The sequence below is a fragment of the Centruroides sculpturatus genome, unplaced genomic scaffold, assembly GCF_000671375.1.
Source record: "Centruroides sculpturatus isolate CEXI.00-Female unplaced genomic scaffold, Cexi_2.0 scaffold213, whole genome shotgun sequence".
Taxonomy (NCBI): Eukaryota; Metazoa; Arthropoda; class Arachnida; order Scorpiones; family Buthidae; genus Centruroides; species Centruroides sculpturatus.
Window position 1 is genome coordinate 112575 of NW_019384355.1, and position 21166 is coordinate 133740.

At 26.5% G+C, this 21166-nt stretch overlaps 1 protein-coding gene across 1 annotated transcript in view; it reads right to left on the reverse strand.

The window, feature by feature from the left end:
* The window catches only part of LOC111639369 (plexin-B-like), a 163673-nt gene that overhangs the window by 24542 nt on the left and 117965 nt on the right, over nucleotides 1-21166 (reverse strand). Inside the window, exons 22-28 of the mRNA XM_023385244.1 lie at nucleotides 20848-20990; nucleotides 19849-19979; nucleotides 18029-18088; nucleotides 14186-14260; nucleotides 14039-14105; nucleotides 4977-5123; nucleotides 3218-3310 (exon numbers count right to left, since the gene is read on the reverse strand). Coding sequence (XP_023241012.1) covers nucleotides 3218-3310; nucleotides 4977-5123; nucleotides 14039-14105; nucleotides 14186-14260; nucleotides 18029-18088; nucleotides 19849-19979; nucleotides 20848-20990 — 716 coding nt within the window. The remainder of the gene's footprint in view (nucleotides 1-3217; nucleotides 3311-4976; nucleotides 5124-14038; nucleotides 14106-14185; nucleotides 14261-18028; nucleotides 18089-19848; nucleotides 19980-20847; nucleotides 20991-21166) is intronic.

Here is a 21166-nt window from a genome sequence, read left to right on the forward strand (position 1 = left end):
ATCTTATACACATTTATATATATACACTATTTGTATACTGTGGTGGGTTCCACAATGTATATATATATTTTTATTTATTTAATTTAGTAAATTGATAAATTTTATGTCTTCATCCAATCTACCTAACTAACTCTATCATTTTCTATTTCCTAACCCCTTCGACCGTAAAATATTTATCCTATGGCGAGTTTTGGGCTAGAAGGAGTATCAACCAACGGCAGAGTAAAAAAAACGATTTTTGTCATTCTTGGCCAAGGGAGCATAGGAAGAAGTCATATGGCAACACTGGAGAAGAAGTCCAAGAAGGAAGACTCATGCAGTGGAATGAAGGAGATAGTGTTCGAAATTTGTGATATTAAGAAGTAGAGAGAAGGTCATAAGTGGAGTTTTTTGTCTCGACAAAGGAGGTCCACTTGGTGATGTTGAATTTCTCTATTAACTGTGGTTGACACCTTAAGTGCTTAACTCGCAGGACAAAAGAAAAGGGATCCCGTAACAACCTAATTTTCCTTCCTTCCTTCTCTAATTCTATTACTATTAGTATTAATCTAAAATATTTTAGTTTTCATTAGTAATATAAGACAATGGAAATGGATTTTCCATGCACTGGCTTTGGGTTTCACAATTGTTGGGAAAACGAAAAGGAGAATATTGTAAGTTAATGTTAAAAGAAAATAAATTGATATTGTCATTGTATTCCTAAATGAAATGTGGTTTAACGTATATTGTTTATAACACACAGTTTTCATTCATCTGCATCACCACAATACACTATGTTTTATCTATACACTATGTACTATCTAAATATCTTAACACTCAAATCATTTATATTCTATAATTTAGTTAACAAACACATAATAATCTAATGAAAATGAAGAAATAATTTCTGAAAATGTTTCAGATTAATAAATAGTTTATAGTTCTTTAATTTTAGTTAGTATTGATCATTTATATAAAACAAATAATTTTACTGTATATAATATAAAACTGACATTGCTATATTAGAACATGGTCACTTCTTTATTTAACATTGGTTGAAGTTTTATAATAGTGCAATTAGGTAACACTTATTTGTAATTGATTGAGAACATAAGTTCAATAAAAATTTATAGAACAGCATCAACTACTTTATATAAAATTATTACATAGATATTTAAATAACATTGTTTTATAAATTGAGACATCATTATTGATGTAGCATTATAAGGTGACTATAACTATGCTACAGTAGTCACTTGCCAAAACAACATTTTGGTTTTCAAATGCACACTTGGCAGTGCATTACAGATTTATTTTATTACTAATTATTCTAAAGTTAATTTCATTATAAACAATTTGAAAAAATTATCATCACATTATGTAAATGTTAAAGCAACAGTAAAAGGAATTGTGATCTGCACCACCAATTGTGCATTTAAAAACCAAAATACCAAAATATTGCTTTTTTAAAAATGACATTGGCACTGATATCAAAACATACAGTTTATATGTAATGAAAATTCTTGATACTATTACAGCTCTTGACGTCAGAACAATTACTAGACATCCCTGATGTCATGACTTTCCATAGAAAAATAATTATGAATGTAAAACAGTTGTCACTGAATGAAGGTATCATACTTTATTGTACTAAAATGTGTTTTGTACATGTATAAAATAAAACAATAATAATTTGAAAATGATTGATCTAATCATGCTTGATGGCAGTTTCTGCACCTGTAAGGCTTACAGGTATATTTTTGAAAATACCAGTGGCGTGACATCCTTAGAAGCAGTGGAAGCACTGCTTCCCATGTATTTTCTAAATTATAAATACATATTGTGCAATTATTTTCATATTTTAACGTACTTTAAATTAATTAAAATTAATATTTTATTATAACCACATTATGCATCTTATTACAAATTTCTATACATGTGAAAAAAACGATAAGATTGCTATTGTATATTCAAATATCAGTGGTGGAATGGAAGCGCTGTATTGTTGAATATGGGACAGCTTCCAAGCAGCCAGATTATACACATTTTGCACATGCGCTTTACAGAGCACCAACCTCATGCAGTTTAGCAGGTGGATGCTACACACCAAAATATCATATAACGCTTCCAATAATTCTACCCAAAGATTGGTTCTGGGCTGCATGCTAGATATTTGGCCACCCTTGCCCCATTATGTGAACAGCGAGTAGATTTATAACTTAACCCAACCGATAGGAGTTTACTGGTATGTTTTTATGATAGTTCTGTATAATTGACGAGAGTTTAAAAAAATCCATTGAAGTATTTGATATATTTATTCTGCTTTTATTCTGCTCTCCCATTTTGTATTACTTACAGATTTCAATGTTAAACTAGTAATATTACAATTTAGTATATCCCATCTATAAGGGGATGCAAAAAAAACTTGCACACTTCTTGTACAATGTTAAAAAATTAACTGTTACTTTGGCAGCATCATTTACAACTAAATTCAATGAAAGATGCACAAGGTATAAAAAACCTCTAGAATTTATTTTCCTTAAATTTACGATTTATGTATCCGTTGTCATAAAAATTTGTTTTTCCACTTATTTCCCAAGACTACAAATATTCGAGTACAAAGTAACCAGTTTCAACTTATTTCTACTTAAGAAGTAGTTATTAAATTTAATGAACAATTCCAAATTAAAGTTTAGAAATGTCTAAATTAAAAATTAATTATTTATAATTATTAAATTTAATATGAGATGGAAGCATAAATGCCTACCTCTAGTCAAATTAATTAATTTCTAATATTTAATTATAACCTTTACATAGCCCAAAAATTTGGCATATTGTTTGGTTGTTTGAGACATCCCCCCTACAAATCGAATTTGCATTACAGGTTAATTCATTTTACACTAGAAGAAAAGATGAGGATGATTCACTCTTCTTTAACAATGTATATTGCATAATTTTCTTTCAATAAATGTGTGAGACAAGGTCCCTGGCCCGAAAGGCCCCTGGGTCTAAATTAATATTTTATTAATAATGTTAAAATAATGTCACCAAATATTACTTCATTTTTGGTGAGAAAAATACTGTTTTAACGTGGGAATAGGCAGATAACAGATGTCACTTCCTTTCACTGAAGTTAGTACATCCTCTGACTTTCCCTTATCTGGTTAAAATCCTGCTCAGATGGGAAATGGTTACCCCTCATTCATTCCCCTTTCATCCGTTCTCACGAAAGAGTTACTGGCCGATGATTGGTCGGTATTCCGAAGATANCACAATCATTTACTTTGCATAGAACTTTTTCATCTTGATCTTCTTGAATTACTTGTATAGTCTAGTTTAAAACAAAATTTTTATAAATTAGTTATAATTATGCAAAATATCATTACCTCTTATTTCATCAAATAAGTTTTGTTTAATAATAAAACAACATATAAAAATCAAATCAATTTAAATATAGAAATAAATAAAATAGAGTCATCTATTTAGTATGGCTCAACTTAGGCAATAATATGCTTATATAAACTGTGGGAATTGAAACAAAATATATTCAAAAACAAATTTTTTTGAATAAAACTACACACACAATATCATAAAAACCAATAAAAGGAATAAAAATTATTTATTTACACAAACATTTTTATCCATCTGTAATAAATATCATCAGATATGCCATAAGGAAAACAGATCAAACTGTTGAATATATTTAAATCCAAAGATTCAAGGTACTTTTGCTGGTTTTAATGGAATTTTGTGTGTAGTTTTATTCTAAATATTCAGTTTTTGTTGTGGCGAATGTTTCAATTTTGGAAATTTGTTGAATTAATTATAATTTAACAAAGCAAAAACTGAATTTGATAAAATTACATAAAATTGTTACTGAAAACTAAGTTAGAATATTTCAAATTTTAGCTTAAGAAAATCTTTAGGAAAGTTTATTATAATGTCATTAAGATCTTTGATTAGGCTGCAATTTGAAAAAATTGTAGATCTATAAATTCCCACTGTCATCTGTCTGTCTGTCTGTCCTTCTTTAATCTTGAAAATAGAGTTAGATAGATGAAAGATGAGACCAGATATAGAAACATTAAGGGTAGAAGGCTCTGATTAACTATACATGAACTTCTGATGGAAACCAGAAGTCACATTATTTCAGTTCAAAACTTTTCCCCTGAAAGGTGTTAGCTAGATGACCAACATGACTATTCTTAACGGAAAAGTATGATATACAGGGGAAAGCCACTAATTTGAGATAGAGAGCACATATTTTAAATTAAATAAATTAAAAATTGCAGCTTGGCATTGGATGTCACAATAAATAATTGCTTGTTTACATTTAACTCATTACAATTCAATTATGTAATGTGCAAAAGAAATATAAAATAAATGACTTGTTTGTTCATAGAAAGAAAGCATATAATACAGCATGTACAGATTTGTAAAATTTACAATTCATTAAAAGAACTGAACAATATATTTGGCATGTTAGTATAATAATATAACATCAGTTGTTAAAATCATCTGAGATATTATTTGTGATCAGATATTTTATAGAGAATTTTTATTATTATTTTTTTATTAATCAATATGAAATTTATATTTTATATCATTTGTAAATACAATTTTTTAAATTTAAAATAAAGATTAAAGATAAATATTCATCAACTGTTTTTTTGGACTGAATATCTAAGTTAATGCTGGAGTTCTGTAATAGTTAAATCTTAATGTATTTGTTTTATAAAATTAAATTTCCAAATTGCAGTATATTTTTTATTCATGTGTTCATATGATTAGAATTCAAAAGAGTTTAGAACAAATTTTTCTTTAGAATTAGTAGAATTCCAAAGAATTTGAATTTTTGAATGGACAATTTTTATAGTTTCTGAATAATTAATTTTAATTATTGTTTTTCAACTAATATAATAATATTCACTACAAAAAAATATATATCAAATTAAAAACGATTTTAAACTGAGAATTAATATTATTTTTATACTTACAACAGTAACATAATCTATTGGTTCTCTTAGTAATCTTTCTTCTGAAAGTGAATAACGAGCATCATGAGTAATTGCATCAACTGGACCCTTCTCAACTTGATGTTTAATTGCACTAAACAGCAAGAATAATGAACTTCCAGCATAATCCTGCAAAAAATTATTTAATATTAAATTGAATATGTTTTTACTGCTCCAATATTATCATTAATATTATGTAAAAAGTTAAATTTATTAAATTTAAATTTACTATTCCTTTAATTTAATTACCACTATATTGTCTAATAACTACAGTACAATATATCATTGAATATTCTTCAATAATAATATGCATACACCATTATCTACCTATTATATACAGTAATTTCTATAAACTGAAAATACAGTTTATAGAAATTACCTAATATCACTATTATTATTAAACAAATTTTGATAAATATTTTCAAAGATAATATAAGATTGATTAATATATAGCTGTCAGATAATATGCAACTCATTTTTAATTAATTTTTTTTTTTTTTAAATAAGATATATTTACTTCTGAAAAAGTTAATGCTTCCCTAACTTTATTACAGGTATATTTATAATTTTTTACAAAAATTTTAAAAAATGTAAATTTTTACAAATCAAATGTAAATAAAACTATTTAAGTTATATTTTAAGTTATACCTAAAAAATAATTTTGCTGCAAATGATATGAATTTTTCACATTCATATCATTAAGTATAAAAGAAAAATTTATTCTCAAATGACACAATATAATCTAATCATCAATAACTTTATAATTTCTGGTTCCATATTGATATTGAATGCTTATTTCAGGTAGCCAAATGTTTAATTTATCAAGAAGGAATGTTTTCATCCTGTTTTAGGACTGCTTCAGTTTCCAAATAAACTTCTTAAATTAAACATTTGGCTACCTGAATTGAGCATTCTGTATTGATAATATAATTTTATATATCTTTTTAAAACAAAAATTCCAACTCATGCTTGAAATATAAATATATAAAATAATGCTATAGCAATTATATTTTAAAAGCAATAAAAATATTAATTTTTATAAACTGAAAATATAGTTTATAGAAATTACTTAATATCACTATTTTCACTTAAAATATAAAAAAAAATTGTGAAATCTAACATATTAAAATGAAAATAAAATCTAATGTATCAGTACCAAATTAGACTAAAATTACAGAATATTCACGGCAATCTATTAAATATATTCAATAAGTTAATAAAATTTTTTAAATTTATTATTTATAATATTAAAATCATAAACTATTATCTTTGCATTTGAATTTATGTAATCATTTGTCACTTAGATCATTGTAATGAAACTTATTATTGAATTTTGATTATAAATACATATAGAAAACAAAGCTTGAATTATTATAATGATCAAATGGTAAAACAGTTTAAGTATCAAGCTAGAAATTAACTAGCCAAGTTTTAAACCAACAGTTAATTCAGTCTTATCATTTGAATTCTGAGTGAAATACTAACATTTTCTAGCTATATTAAAAATTAAAAAAAGCAGAATATATAAAATCTTTAATTTGGATATATAATTTAAATTAATTTGCCAAATTTTTATTTTGAATAAGATACAACTGAAACAGTAATTAATGAACTATGAACTTGACTTTAATCAATGCTATTTTGGAGCTTATTTTATTAGTAATACAGAAATTTCAAAAGTACAATAATTAGAAAAAAGAACACTAATAATAATAAAACACTGTGGATAATTACTATTTATAATATATGATCATCACCAAAACATAAAAACATTCTGTATTTAAATTGCACTATAAACTTGTTGACCAGTGTCAGTAACACATACACATTGAACAAACGTTTTCAGATTCCTCCAGAGTCCTGCTTCAGGTGAATCTCACTGTTTCATTGATGGAACACAATTTCAAACATAAAAATTTGAATGTCCATTAACTCAACGAAACAGCAAGATTCACTTGAAGCAGTTATCTGGAGGAGCCCAAAAACATTCATGCAATGATATGTGTTACCAACACTGGTCAATATGTTTATAGTGCAATTTATATTTCACCTGGAGTAATATGTTCTTTTTCATCTTATTTCCTATTTATGACTAAAAAGAAAACATCTCCTGGAAAAAGATATACTATTGTAATTACAACATAAACTTGTAATAAGCATAAAAATATGTGTAGTTTAAGAAGAAAAGTTTAATCCTAATGCAATTTTAAAAGTAACTCTTTATTATTAATTCAATTCACTGTTAAACTCTTATTTGAAAACATTCCTGCCAAATTCTTGTATAAAAATAAACAATTGCAATTGTTTATAATAAAGCAGTTTCAATTCAGAATTCAGTAATCTTTTATTAACATACATGTGATAATATTTAATATTAAATATGTATGTTATGTTATATGTATGTTATCACACGTATGTTAATGATTACATGTAAATATTAATGTCTTATATGTTTTTCTGAATTTCTTAGAATGCTAATAAATATTGATAATATTCTTATTTAATACTGAAATTATGTTAAATTTCTTACAATAATCACATAATGTCTAAAAATTGCTTTTACGTATTCATTACTCTCTCCCTTACATTCTTTCTTTGGACAACTAAGCTCAAAAGTTCCCAAATATTCAGAAATTTTTACTCAGTTTGTGCAATTAATCTGCTGTATAAATAATATGTATTTCTATACATTAAAAAAAATATTTATATTATAGGTAGGGTTGCCATAATTGCCAAGCATGGATATGGGGTATTCACTTAAGTGCTAAATAAATAAAACATGAAAAAGTGGATAGGTAATGGTTTATTTTACTCTGATAAAAAATCAATAAAGCGTAAGCAATCTAATAAAATGAACACATAGAATAATAAAAAAAGATTCAAGGCTAATCCTTTTTAGCCCAGTCATATTTTAAAGTTGATTTTACTTTCCTAATTATATCATTTTCTTCTTTCACATAATTTTAAAATTGGATGCAAGTCATTATAAAATTATAATGACAAATCAAAATAGCTTCAATTGTCTCCACTGACAACCTGTTTCTTTCGTCCGACCATTGAGTTGACATTAGGGAAAATATTCTCTCCACATTTGCATTGTGGGTTGGAATAGCAAATACGTATTTGCATAACTTTATTAGACATGACTTCTGATCAATATGCTTTGTATCTGCAAAAAACTTCAGCTATTTCTCTCCCATACTCAATTTCATAGTTGCTTCATACTTTTGGTTGATATTATTTTTCTCTAAATAGACTTTTAGATATACAGGGTGATTCAAGTCATAAAAATTTTAAAAAATTAATAACTCACAAACTATTTACAGTAAGATGATACGGTTTTCACAGAAATGCTTAGAAATAAGTGGGATTTTTTATCTGTAATAAAAATTTTACTACCAATATAGTACATTTCTTGTCATAGATGGCACTTGATAAGATTACATAATTTCTGTAGTTGTTACTAGAGCTTACACTAATAACATTTTTATTTTTTATTCTTATTTTAACAAATTACAAATGCTTTCAGTTTCCTACAGTGCCATCTATGGCAAGAAATGTAACTAGTTTGGAATTAAAATTTTTATTACACAAAAAAAAAATCATGNTAATTTGGATATATAATTTAAATTAATTTGCCAAATTTTTATTTTGAATAAGATACAACTGAAACAGTAATTAATGAACTATGAACTTGACTTTAATCAATGCTATTTTGGAGCTTATTTTATTAGTAATACAGAAATTTCAAAAGTACAATAATTAGAAAAAAGAACACTAATAATAATAAAACACTGTGGATAATTACTATTTATAATATATGATCATCACCAAAACATAAAAACATTCTGTATTTAAATTGCACTATAAACTTGTTGACCAGTGTCAGTAACACATACACATTGAACAAACGTTTTCAGATTCCTCCAGAGTCCTGCTTCAGGTGAATCTCACTGTTTCATTGATGGAACACAATTTCAAACATAAAAATTTGAATGTCCATTAACTCAACGAAACAGCAAGATTCACTTGAAGCAGTTATCTGGAGGAGCCCAAAAACATTCATGCAATGATATGTGTTACCAACACTGGTCAATATGTTTATAGTGCAATTTATATTTCACCTGGAGTAATATGTTCTTTTTCATCTTATTTCCTATTTATGACTAAAAAGAAAACATCTCCTGGAAAAAGATATACTATTGTAATTACAACATAAACTTGTAATAAGCATAAAAATATGTGTAGTTTAAGAAGAAAAGTTTAATCCTAATGCAATTTTAAAAGTAACTCTTTATTATTAATTCAATTCACTGTTAAACTCTTATTTGAAAACATTCCTGCCAAATTCTTGTATAAAAATAAACAATTGCAATTGTTTATAATAAAGCAGTTTCAATTCAGAATTCAGTAATCTTTTATTAACATACATGTGATAATATTTAATATTAAATATGTATGTTATGTTATATGTATGTTATCACACGTATGTTAATGATTACATGTAAATATTAATGTCTTATATGTTTTTCTGAATTTCTTAGAATGCTAATAAATATTGATAATATTCTTATTTAATACTGAAATTATGTTAAATTTCTTACAATAATCACATAATGTCTAAAAATTGCTTTTACGTATTCATTACTCTCTCCCTTACATTCTTTCTTTGGACAACTAAGCTCAAAAGTTCCCAAATATTCAGAAATTTTTACTCAGTTTGTGCAATTAATCTGCTGTATAAATAATATGTATTTCTATACATTAAAAAAAATATTTATATTATAGGTAGGGTTGCCATAATTGCCAAGCATGGATATGGGGTATTCACTTAAGTGCTAAATAAATAAAACATGAAAAAGTGGATAGGTAATGGTTTATTTTACTCTGATAAAAAATCAATAAAGCGTAAGCAATCTAATAAAATGAACACATAGAATAATAAAAAAAGATTCAAGGCTAATCCTTTTTAGCCCAGTCATATTTTAAAGTTGATTTTACTTTCCTAATTATATCATTTTCTTCTTTCACATAATTTTAAAATTGGATGCAAGTCATTATAAAATTATAATGACAAATCAAAATAGCTTCAATTGTCTCCACTGACAACCTGTTTCTTTCGTCCGACCATTGAGTTGACATTAGGGAAAATATTCTCTCCACATTTGCATTGTGGGTTGGAATAGCAAATACGTATTTGCATAACTTTATTAGACATGACTTCTGATCAATATGCTTTGTATCTGCAAAAAACTTCAGCTATTTCTCTCCCATACTCAATTTCATAGTTGCTTCATACTTTTGGTTGATATTATTTTTCTCTAAATAGACTTTTAGATATACAGGGTGATTCAAGTCATAAAAATTTTAAAAAATTAATAACTCACAAACTATTTACAGTAAGATGATACGGTTTTCACAGAAATGCTTAGAAATAAGTGGGATTTTTTATCTGTAATAAAAATTTTACTACCAATATAGTACATTTCTTGTCATAGATGGCACTTGATAAGATTACATAATTTCTGTAGTTGTTACTAGAGCTTACACTAATAACATTTTTATTTTTTATTCTTATTTTAACAAATTACAAATGCTTTCAGTTTCCTACAGTGCCATCTATGGCAAGAAATGTAACTAGTTTGGAATTAAAATTTTTATTACACATAAAAAAAAAAATCATGCTTCTTTCTAATCATTTCTGTGAAAACTGCATCATCTTACTGTGAATAGTTTGTGAGTTATTAAGTTTTTAAAATTTCTGCGACTTTTGAATCACCCTGTACAAAGTAGCTGAATAGAATCGCAGTATTGCCGATATCGATATTTCTTACTTGTAAATATGCAATAGTATGTTCTATTTCCTGGGCTCTGCTGTGCGCCGGCCACCTCACGCAGAGTTTGGGGAGAAAATGGAACAAATAATAATACGGGACTGAGTAGTGAAATACAGTGACAGTCCCATATATATGGGACATATGGCAACCCTAATTATAGGACTACATAAAATTTAACAATTTAAAGGCGTACAGTTATATATTGTAGTACACATTACTAACTTTTATATAGTTGTACATACAAAGAGCCATCCAATTTGTAAGCATTTTTTCTACAACACTTTCTGTCCTGAAATTAAAAAAAAATGATACTATTAAGTTTAGAATATGGTATAACAAATTTATTAGATGTAGCTATAAAAAAAATTACCTTCTTAACATTAATTGTGGGTGTTTGGTTCCAACATATTTATCAATTAACCTCAACAATAGTTCTTTCAGAACACTAAAAAAATTTATTAAGTAATAGTTATTAATTAATTTGAAAAGAAAAATTAACAACAAATATATAATGTAAAATACTATGTGATAGTTAAAGGATTTTAACTACTAAATCAGAAAATATTGAAAATTGGGAAACATCCAAAAAATACATAGTCTAATGTTTTGCAAATTTTGATCCCTTTTCTCAGCCTGGTGACTCTTTATGGCCAGACAAGTGACCTATATTCCTAAAACCACATAGTATAAGGAAGCCTTGTTCCAAACACTTTTATTTATTTTATTTTTTAATTTAAACACTGATGGGAGAATAGTAAAACTTGTCCTGACAAACAATAAAAACACATGATAAAACACACAAATAATTGTAATAGTTCAAAGTTCAGTGGCTAACACATTGTTTTTCCCATTTAAATGTTGCCAGTTCTTTTAACTTTTCAAATTTAAATTATAGGCCTACCATTGTAATTATTTACACCATGCTACATAAACATGCTACATATAAGGTGAGGGACATTACTTAGTCAGTAGTGTCCTCCCCATGCCCATCAGTGACAGAGTGGATAAAACCACTGAATACTTGTAGCTGGTTGTGGATTTGTACCTTGTTCACATAACCAGCCTGTTGGTGGCTGGTTATGTGAAGTTTTCCCAGTTTTCTTCACATATACAATATATATAATATATGCTTTTGCTTTCATTATATAAACTTAGACTACTGTTACTTATTTTTACACCTAAACTATAGCTAATAGGCCTAATGCTAGCTGTTACCAACACTGGTCAATATGTTTATAGTGCAATTTATATTTCACCTGGAGTAATATGTTCTTTTTCATCTTATTTCCTATTTATGACTAAAAAGAAAACATCTCCTGGAAAAAGATATACTATTGTAATTACAACATAAACTTGTAATAAGCATAAAAATATGTGTAGTTTAAGAAGAAAAGTTTAATCCTAATGCAATTTTAAAAGTAACTCTTTATTATTAATTCAATTCACTGTTAAACTCTTATTTGAAAACATTCCTGCCAAATTCTTGTATAAAAATAAACAATTGCAATTGTTTATAATAAAGCAGTTTCAATTCAGAATTCAGTAATCTTTTATTAACATACATGTGATAATATTTAATATTAAATATGTATGTTATGTTATATGTATGTTATATTATATGTATGTTATCACACGTATGTTAATGATTACATGTAAATATTAATGTCTTATATGTTTTTCTGAATTTCTTAGAATGCTAATAAATATTGATAATATTCTTATTTAATACTGAAATTATGTTAAATTTCTTACAATAATCACATAATGTCTAAAAATTGCTTTTACGTATTCATTACTCTCTCCCTTACATTCTTTCTTTGGACAACTAAGCTCAAAAGTTCCCAAATATTCAGAAATTTTTACTCAGTTTGTGCAATTAATCTGCTGTATAAATAATATGTATTTCTATACATTAAAAAAAATATTTATATTATAGGTAGGGTTGCCATAATTGCCAAGCATGGATATGGGGTATTCACTTAAGTGCTAAATAAATAAAACATGAAAAAGTGGATAGGTAATGGTTTATTTTACTCTGATAAAAAATCAATAAAGCGTAAGCAATCTAATAAAATGAACACATAGAATAATAAAAAAAGATTCAAGGCTAATCCTTTTTAGCCCAGTCATATTTTAAAGTTGATTTTACTTTCCTAATTATATCATTTTCTTCTTTCACATAATTTTAAAATAGGATGCAAGTCATTATAAAATTATAATGACAAATCAAAATAGCTTCAATTGTCTCCACTGACAACCTGTTTCTTTCGTCCGACCATTGAGTTGACATTAGGGAAAATATTCTCTCCACATTTGCATTGTGGGTTGGAATAGCAAATACGTATTTGCATAACTTTATTAGACATGACTTCTGATCAATATGCTTTGTATCTGCAAAAAACTTCAGCTATTTCTCTCCCATACTCAATTTCATAGTTGCTTCATACTTTTGGTTGATATTATTTTTCTCTAAATAGACTTTTAGATATACAGGGTGATTCAAGTCATAAAAATTTTAAAAAATTAATAACTCACAAACTATTTACAGTAAGATGATACGGTTTTCACAGAAATGCTTAGAAATAAGTGGGATTTTTTATCTGTAATAAAAATTTTACTACCAATATAGTACATTTCTTGTCATAGATGGCACTTGATAAGATTACATAATTTCTGTAGTTGTTACTAGAGCTTACACTAATAACATTTTTATTTTTTATTCTTATTTTAACAAATTACAAATGCTTTCAGTTTCCTACAGTGCCATCTATGGCAAGAAATGTAACTAGTTTGGAATTAAAATTTTTATTACACATAAAAAAAAAAATCATGCTTCTTTCTAATCATTTCTGTGAAAACTGCATCATCTTACTGTGAATAGTTTGTGAGTTATTAAGTTTTTAAAATTTCTGCGACTTTTGAATCACCCTGTACAAAGTAGCTGAATAGAATCGCAGTATTGCCGATATCGATATTTCTTACTTGTAAATATGCAATAGTATGTTCTATTTCCTGGGCTCTGCTGTGCGCCGGCCACCTCACGCAGAGTTTGGGGAGAAAATGGAACAAATAATAATACGGGACTGAGTAGTGAAATACAGTGACAGTCCCATATATATGGGACATATGGCAACCCTAATTATAGGACTACATAAAATTTAACAATTTAAAGGCGTACAGTTATATATTGTAGTACACATTACTAACTTTTATATAGTTGTACATACAAAGAGCCATCCAATTTGTAAGCATTTTTTCTACAACACTTTCTGTCCTGAAATTAAAAAAAATGATACTATTAAGTTTAGAATATGGTATAACAAATTTATTAGATGTAGCTATAAAAAAAATTACCTTCTTAACATTAATTGTGGGTGTTTGGTTCCAACATATTTATCAATTAACCTCAACAATAGTTCTTTCAGAACACTAAAAAAATTTATTAAGTAATAGTTATTAACTAATTTGAAAAGAAAAATTAACAACAAATATATAATGTAAAATACTATGTGATAGTTAAAGGATTTTAACTATTAAATCAGAAAATATTGAAAATTGGGAAACATCCAAAAAATACATAGTCTAATGTTTTGCAAATTTTGATCCCTTTTCTCAGCCTGGTGACTCTTTATGGCCAGACAAGTGACCTATATTCCTAAAACCACATAGTATAAGGAAGCCTTGTTCCAAACACTTTTATTTATTTTATTTTTTAATTTAAACACTGATGGGAGAATAGTAAAACTTGTCCTGACAAACAATAAAAACACATGATAAAACACACAAATAATTGTAATAGTTCAAAGTTCAGTGGCTAACACATTGTTTTTCCCATTTAAATGTTGCCAGTTCTTTTAACTTTTCAAATTTAAATTATAGGCCTACCATTGTAATTATTTACACCATGCTACATAAACATGCTACATATAAGGTGAGGGACATTACTTAGTCAGTAGTGTCCTCCCCATGCCCATCAGTGACAGAGTGGATAAAACCACTGAATACTTGTAGCTGGTTGTGGATTTGTACCTTGTTCACATAACCAGCCTGTTGGTGGCTGGTTATGTGAAGTTTTCCCAGTTTTCTTCACATATACAATATATATAATATATGCTTTTGCTTTCATTATATAAACTTAGACTACTGTTACTTATTTTTACACCTAAACTATAGCTAATAGGCCTAATGCTAGCTGCAAAAAATGAAAAAAAAAGTTAAATTTTTTCAATTTGCCCTTCTAGACCCCAAAGATTAATTCCTGGTGAAAGGACTAAAATAAACTAAAACTTCAATATGTAAAATTTTCAGTTTTGTTAATTCCATGATTTTTAATATGCTAAAAAATACAAATAAGTATAAAGACTAAAATCAAATTAATAGTGTAATACACTTTATTATTTTATATATTTTTTAAATAATAAAAATACAAACTAAAAATATTTAAAAAATAATTTTTATATAAACAATTTTAAAGCATTATGTTTTATTTTATTTTTAATTAGCTGGGGTACCCAGCTTCGCTCAGAGAGTTGATATGAGATTGTGTGGTAGTTGGAATAAAAAGATAAACTTTAAAATATGAGGTAAAAAAATTTTATTGAAAACATATTCTAACTATTTACAATACTTGTTTATAAACAACATTTTGCATTTTGTTATCCAGGGTATATATGTACAAATTTTTCGAATTTCCTACTCGAGAGCAAGCTACGTATAGCTGACCGTGAGAGAAGCAGGAGTCTTTGAGGTTGATGCTGCAATGTTTTAAAGTGTGTCCTTGCACTTTGTTAATTGTAAAACTATAAGCTAATTTGATTGGAAATTGCAGTCTTTTAAATTGGAATGGCAGTTCAGTAGAGATCAGTGGTATTCTGGGGATAAATACTGTGTATCCTTTGCCCTTTCCAGCCATAAGTTCAGCTTCAATGACATTATTCAATAGCTGTTTGACGATCATCCTTGTTCCATTACATAGTTTTGGTGAGTTCAGATTTCTGAGTAGTATGATCAGAGATCCAATTTTCAGTCGAAGGCAGTGTAATGGCATTCCTTGTTTATATTCACTCATTGCACTACTTTGGAATTTTCACTTCTTTTTCAGTTCTTCCCTTTGTCACTGATAAGAAACTGGCGTTTGAACCCACGAAGGATCTTGCTTTATATACCACCACCAATGAGTAGTCCCATCCATACAAAAAAGGCTTCGAATGGTCCACAATGTTCCAGAACATTCCACAACATTCGAGAGTGTTCTGAAATGTTCCACAATGATCTGGGATGTTCCCCAACATTCCAGAATGTTCCAGAACATTCTGGAATGTTGTGGAATGCTCTCAAATACCCTAGAATATTCTGGACTGTTCTAGAAATTTCTAGAGGATGAAACTTTCAGCCTTTATATCTTCAACAGCACTCCCTTCAGGTAAAAATGGGAACTTTCTTCATGGATGGGAGATAGAGGGCTACCACACCATATAACTCCCTTGATCATACCAGGACTCGTTTTTGAGTTTTAGCGGCACGCACATTGTACACTTACCTTTATAATATATATTGGTTATTTAAACTTAGATATTTTGCATATACCAGATGATCATAATTAAAGTATGTCTAATCAATGCTACCTACAGAAAGATATAGCAGTCCAAATGCAAATCTGGTATGGTGATATTTCAGGAACAGAAGACATTTCCATAAAAAAAATTAGTACTGGTACTCACTACTAAGGAATTTTTAGCTCTGCAAGAAATATACATTTTATTTGTATAAGACATTCATGCTATACCGAGATCTTAGTAATCTATGCTACTGCTCAATTGATCCCCATTATGAAGGTATAAAACCTGAGGGAGATGTACTGTACAATATCTTTAATGACTGACTAAAATTGATCCTGAGTGATTCTTCTCACAGACAATGTGATACCATCTTTCAAGCTAGACTGTCATACCTGCCACAATTTTTCAGTGGCTTCACAACCAAAATCCACACACACATTAAGATCTGGAGAACAAACAAAATTTCTGAAGTGTAGTCACTGCATTGCTATTGTTTTCATATAATAGTTTCACTAGAAATGCAGATCCTGCTAAAGTGATGGCAATTGCAGCTTATAAGTTACAGATCCAAAAGGAGAACTACAAAAGCTTAAGCCCTCCCTCACTGACAAAAAAAAAAATTATAATTTATTTCTTTGAACTTCAAAACATTGTTTTAAAAACATTTATGATGGATTTATTGAACAATCTGCAATATGTACATTGTATTGTGCACTTGTAATAAAAGTTACTTATTATGTATTCAAACATTTTGAACTTTTGACTCTGTTCTCTTTTGGGTACTTCAGAGTCCATTACCATGTTACAAGAATAACATTCAATAGTATGACCACTTTTATACCCAGAACTTGTTGTAAAACTTATGCTTATGCAAAAGATACTGCTTTTTTGTTGTTTGCAATGCCAAAAATGATACAATGGTGAGTTCTAGTACTAATTTTTTCCTTTTGTTAAGTAAAGCAGGATCTGCATTTCTAGTGAAGTCTTCCATGTGGCTCCAGAAATGTCACTATAACAGATTTGAATGCATTTGAACTGCTAAATCTTTGCAGACAGCTTTAAATAGGTCTACTTTAATTGCAATCACCTCGTATATATAAATATTTAATAAGACATAATATTTTACAAAAAACAAAAATTTTTATTATTAAATATTTATTACTTTTGTTTATTATACAATAACAATATTTAAGAAAAGTTTATTTCAGTGCATAGTTGAGTTAAAATAAAATAAATAAATCAAAATCAGAGTTTGATTATTGTAATAATACCTAATATAAAATATAGGCACAAAAATGATTAAATTTAATTAATTTAAAACAACTACAGTATATTTTATGACCAATTACTTTGAATTGTTTTTAGAATTCTGTGATTTGAAGTTTATTAATAATTAGCTTCATAATATAATATGATTTCTAATTCTTGGTCATAAAAAATTTATTTCATTTTACAGAAAATTAATTCAAAACATAAAATTTATATGAAATAATTTCATCATCTTAATTACAAAATTTTAAAGCTTTCTAAATGGAAGACTGAATTTCACATTAATACATATAATTTTATTTTAATATTTTAATAAAAACTATTTTCGAGTAAATATATAAACTTGATACACAGTTTATCATTAACTTACTCTTTAGCATATTCCATTCTTTCAAGAAATATAATCATTAATAAGGAAGCAACATTCACTCTGAAATAAATTATTAAAATGCAAAAACTATTAATATATTTACACACAAAATTTGATTATGAAAATATTAAAAAATATAATAATATATCTGACAAAATATGCTAATATCTTCTTTGTTAACATTTTTAATAACAAAGCATTAATATCCGAGAGAATTCAATTTATAATTATTATAATTTTATTAAAAATCAATAAAATATTGTTTTAATTTATTTTTCTTATTAATTTTTCTGTAATATTTATAAAATTAAATACCAACGAAATATAATATGATGAATTATTAATGTTTTCAATTATTTAAAATAAACTTCTACATCCAAAGAACACCAGGATGAAATCAACACGTACCTTGAACCTGTTACTGGTGTGGATGATATGACGGATAAATATATTGCAAACATTTTCAAACATTAATTACCCTGCTGGTCCAGTTGACCTGTCTGCTGACTGATTTAAGTGATTTTACAGTATTTTTTACTAAAAATAAAAAACGATTGACTAAAGCTAGGTAAAAAATAAAAAGAGTGTCTGATATTATGAACATTTATCTGTATGTTACTCAATTTGGTGTGTGTGTGCTTTATTTTTATGTATTATACTTTAATGTTGTTTAGACATGTTTGAGAGATAAAGATAAAATGAGAAAAATTATAAACTGCTATATAGCTTTAAAATTTGTATTTTTATGTATGAAATATATAGTATATTGATGAATTTATTCAAAATAATGATGTATTGTATCAATATTATTAGTAGACTTTTTTCTGACTGTAGCTGTTTTTCATAATTGAGTTGGTTCGGCAAATGTACATAAGATGGCAATAGCACTATCAGAAATTTAAGAATTCAACTTTTGTATTGATAATATCTAAAAAGTATACAAATTATGTAATATCATATAAAAATATACAGGCTTAAAGTAATAACAAAGTTACATGGCTTATTTCTATTTTTTTTTTATCTCAGTTAAGCCTAAATAATAATCGTGACATTTTTGTCAGATAAATCAATATAATCAGCACTATATTTGTTGATTTTTTATTAATGATTTCAAACAATTATTAGTTAGTACTTTAATGCACCATATCTAAACTTAACTCACATAAAAAATAAAATGACTCGAAATTTGCTTGCAAAATATGGTGACAAAACTTCGAATCAGACAATGATTGCGGTTGTAAAAAATTGCTTATATTTCAAATTTCTAAATAAATAGTGACCACTATTTATTAACAGACACACTAAAATACACAAATAAATTGTATTTTCATTGCTGAAAACATAATGTTACATTTTCAAGCTAGAAATAACTTTTTATATAGAAAAACATAATATTATGTTCGTAGCAGGGTAAGTCTTAATAGTTCTTCCTCAGTGATAGAAAAAACAAGCAATGGAACGTAGAACAAAAATAGAATATGCATGGAATGCATATGTCCAACACAATGATTTTGCACGAAATGTGGATTCGATTCTATTTTAAATATACACGTTCTATTTTTGTTTTATGTTTCATCGCTTGTTTTTTCTATCGCTGAGGAAGAACTATTAATGTTCAAAAACATTTGTAATATATTTATCCGTCATATCACCCATACCGGTAACAGGTTCAAGGTATGTGTTTATTTAAAATAATATTGTATTATACCTTTTGATTTAGAATAAAAGAAATATCTATAAATGCATAGTTTAATATTTAAAAATTATTACATTTTATTTTATGTATTGTAAATGAAATATGTAATTTAAAAGCAACTTACTTATCTCTAATAGTAAATGACTTCTGTTCTTCCAAACATTCAATGAAAGCAAGAAGAAATGTTTTACAATTTAATAATTGATCAAACTGAGCCATGGCAACTTCATAATTATTTCTTGGTCCATTTAATTGCTAAAAAGAACAAAAATTAAAACCAGAAAATTCCAAAGCATTATTATAAGTTTTCTTAATGAAACAAATCAATCTTTTTTCAAAAACACCAGCAATTTACTAGATTATGTTAAAAAATTTTCATTATTCCTTATTAGAATGTTAACATTCTTGAAAAAATTTCTTAGCTCTGATGCTGAAAAGATAAGTATATTTTCTAAAGCCAATAAACTCTTTTTGAAATAGTTACTATTCTAATAGAGAATATTGAAAAATAATAAAATCTAAGAAATACAATTGAATTTTTCATAAATCTTTAAAATTATTCAAGGACTAAATTAAAATTATAATTTTTTTCATTTGTAAGTTTGAAAAATTATTATATTTAGAAAAAATTTTTAAAAAATTATTTTAACTAGAAACTATCTCATAATTACTCTTTTACAACTCTCTTATTTCTAAATCAGTTTTCATATACAAAAGAAAGATCTTAAACTAAATTAATTTCTCCAGTTTTATTTTTATGTATATGAACTTCACTGTTATAACTGTAAGTATATAATCTTCATATAATTTTAAAAATGAGAATAAAACTTTTAAAAAGTCAAAAAATGTTTAATCCCTATGTTTTTATAATATACTTATTTCAGTTATTTTAACTGTTACTTTGTAATAAATAATAATATGAGAGAAACAAGCATTTTCTTTCTGAATACACTAAATACCAGAAAAATTAATATAAAAATCAAATTTGTTTCAAAATTTTAATGTTATAATTTCCAACATATTATTTAATGTATAAATAAATTATACCTAGGAGATTTACTTAAAATTTATTATATTATATTACAGATATTAACAATATAATATATATAAATTTGAATTAAACCTTGAATTCTTGAATAATGGGATTGTCAGTCACTCCAGGAAAAAATACTTTCATTATATAACTACGATGATCCAAAGTTGGAATACCAGTTGTTTGTAAATCATTGTTCAAATCTGACATGTCTGTCTGAAGTTCAGCAAAAGCTAAAAATTAAAAAATTGCCAAAATTTGTATGGTTTAAGCATTTTTAATGCAAACATTTTATTCTTTAAATACTTATTATATTTACTTACATATATGTATCTATGCACCATTTATGAACATTAATTATTATAATTTAAATTTCTATAAATATTTTACATATTGAAACATTTTGTAA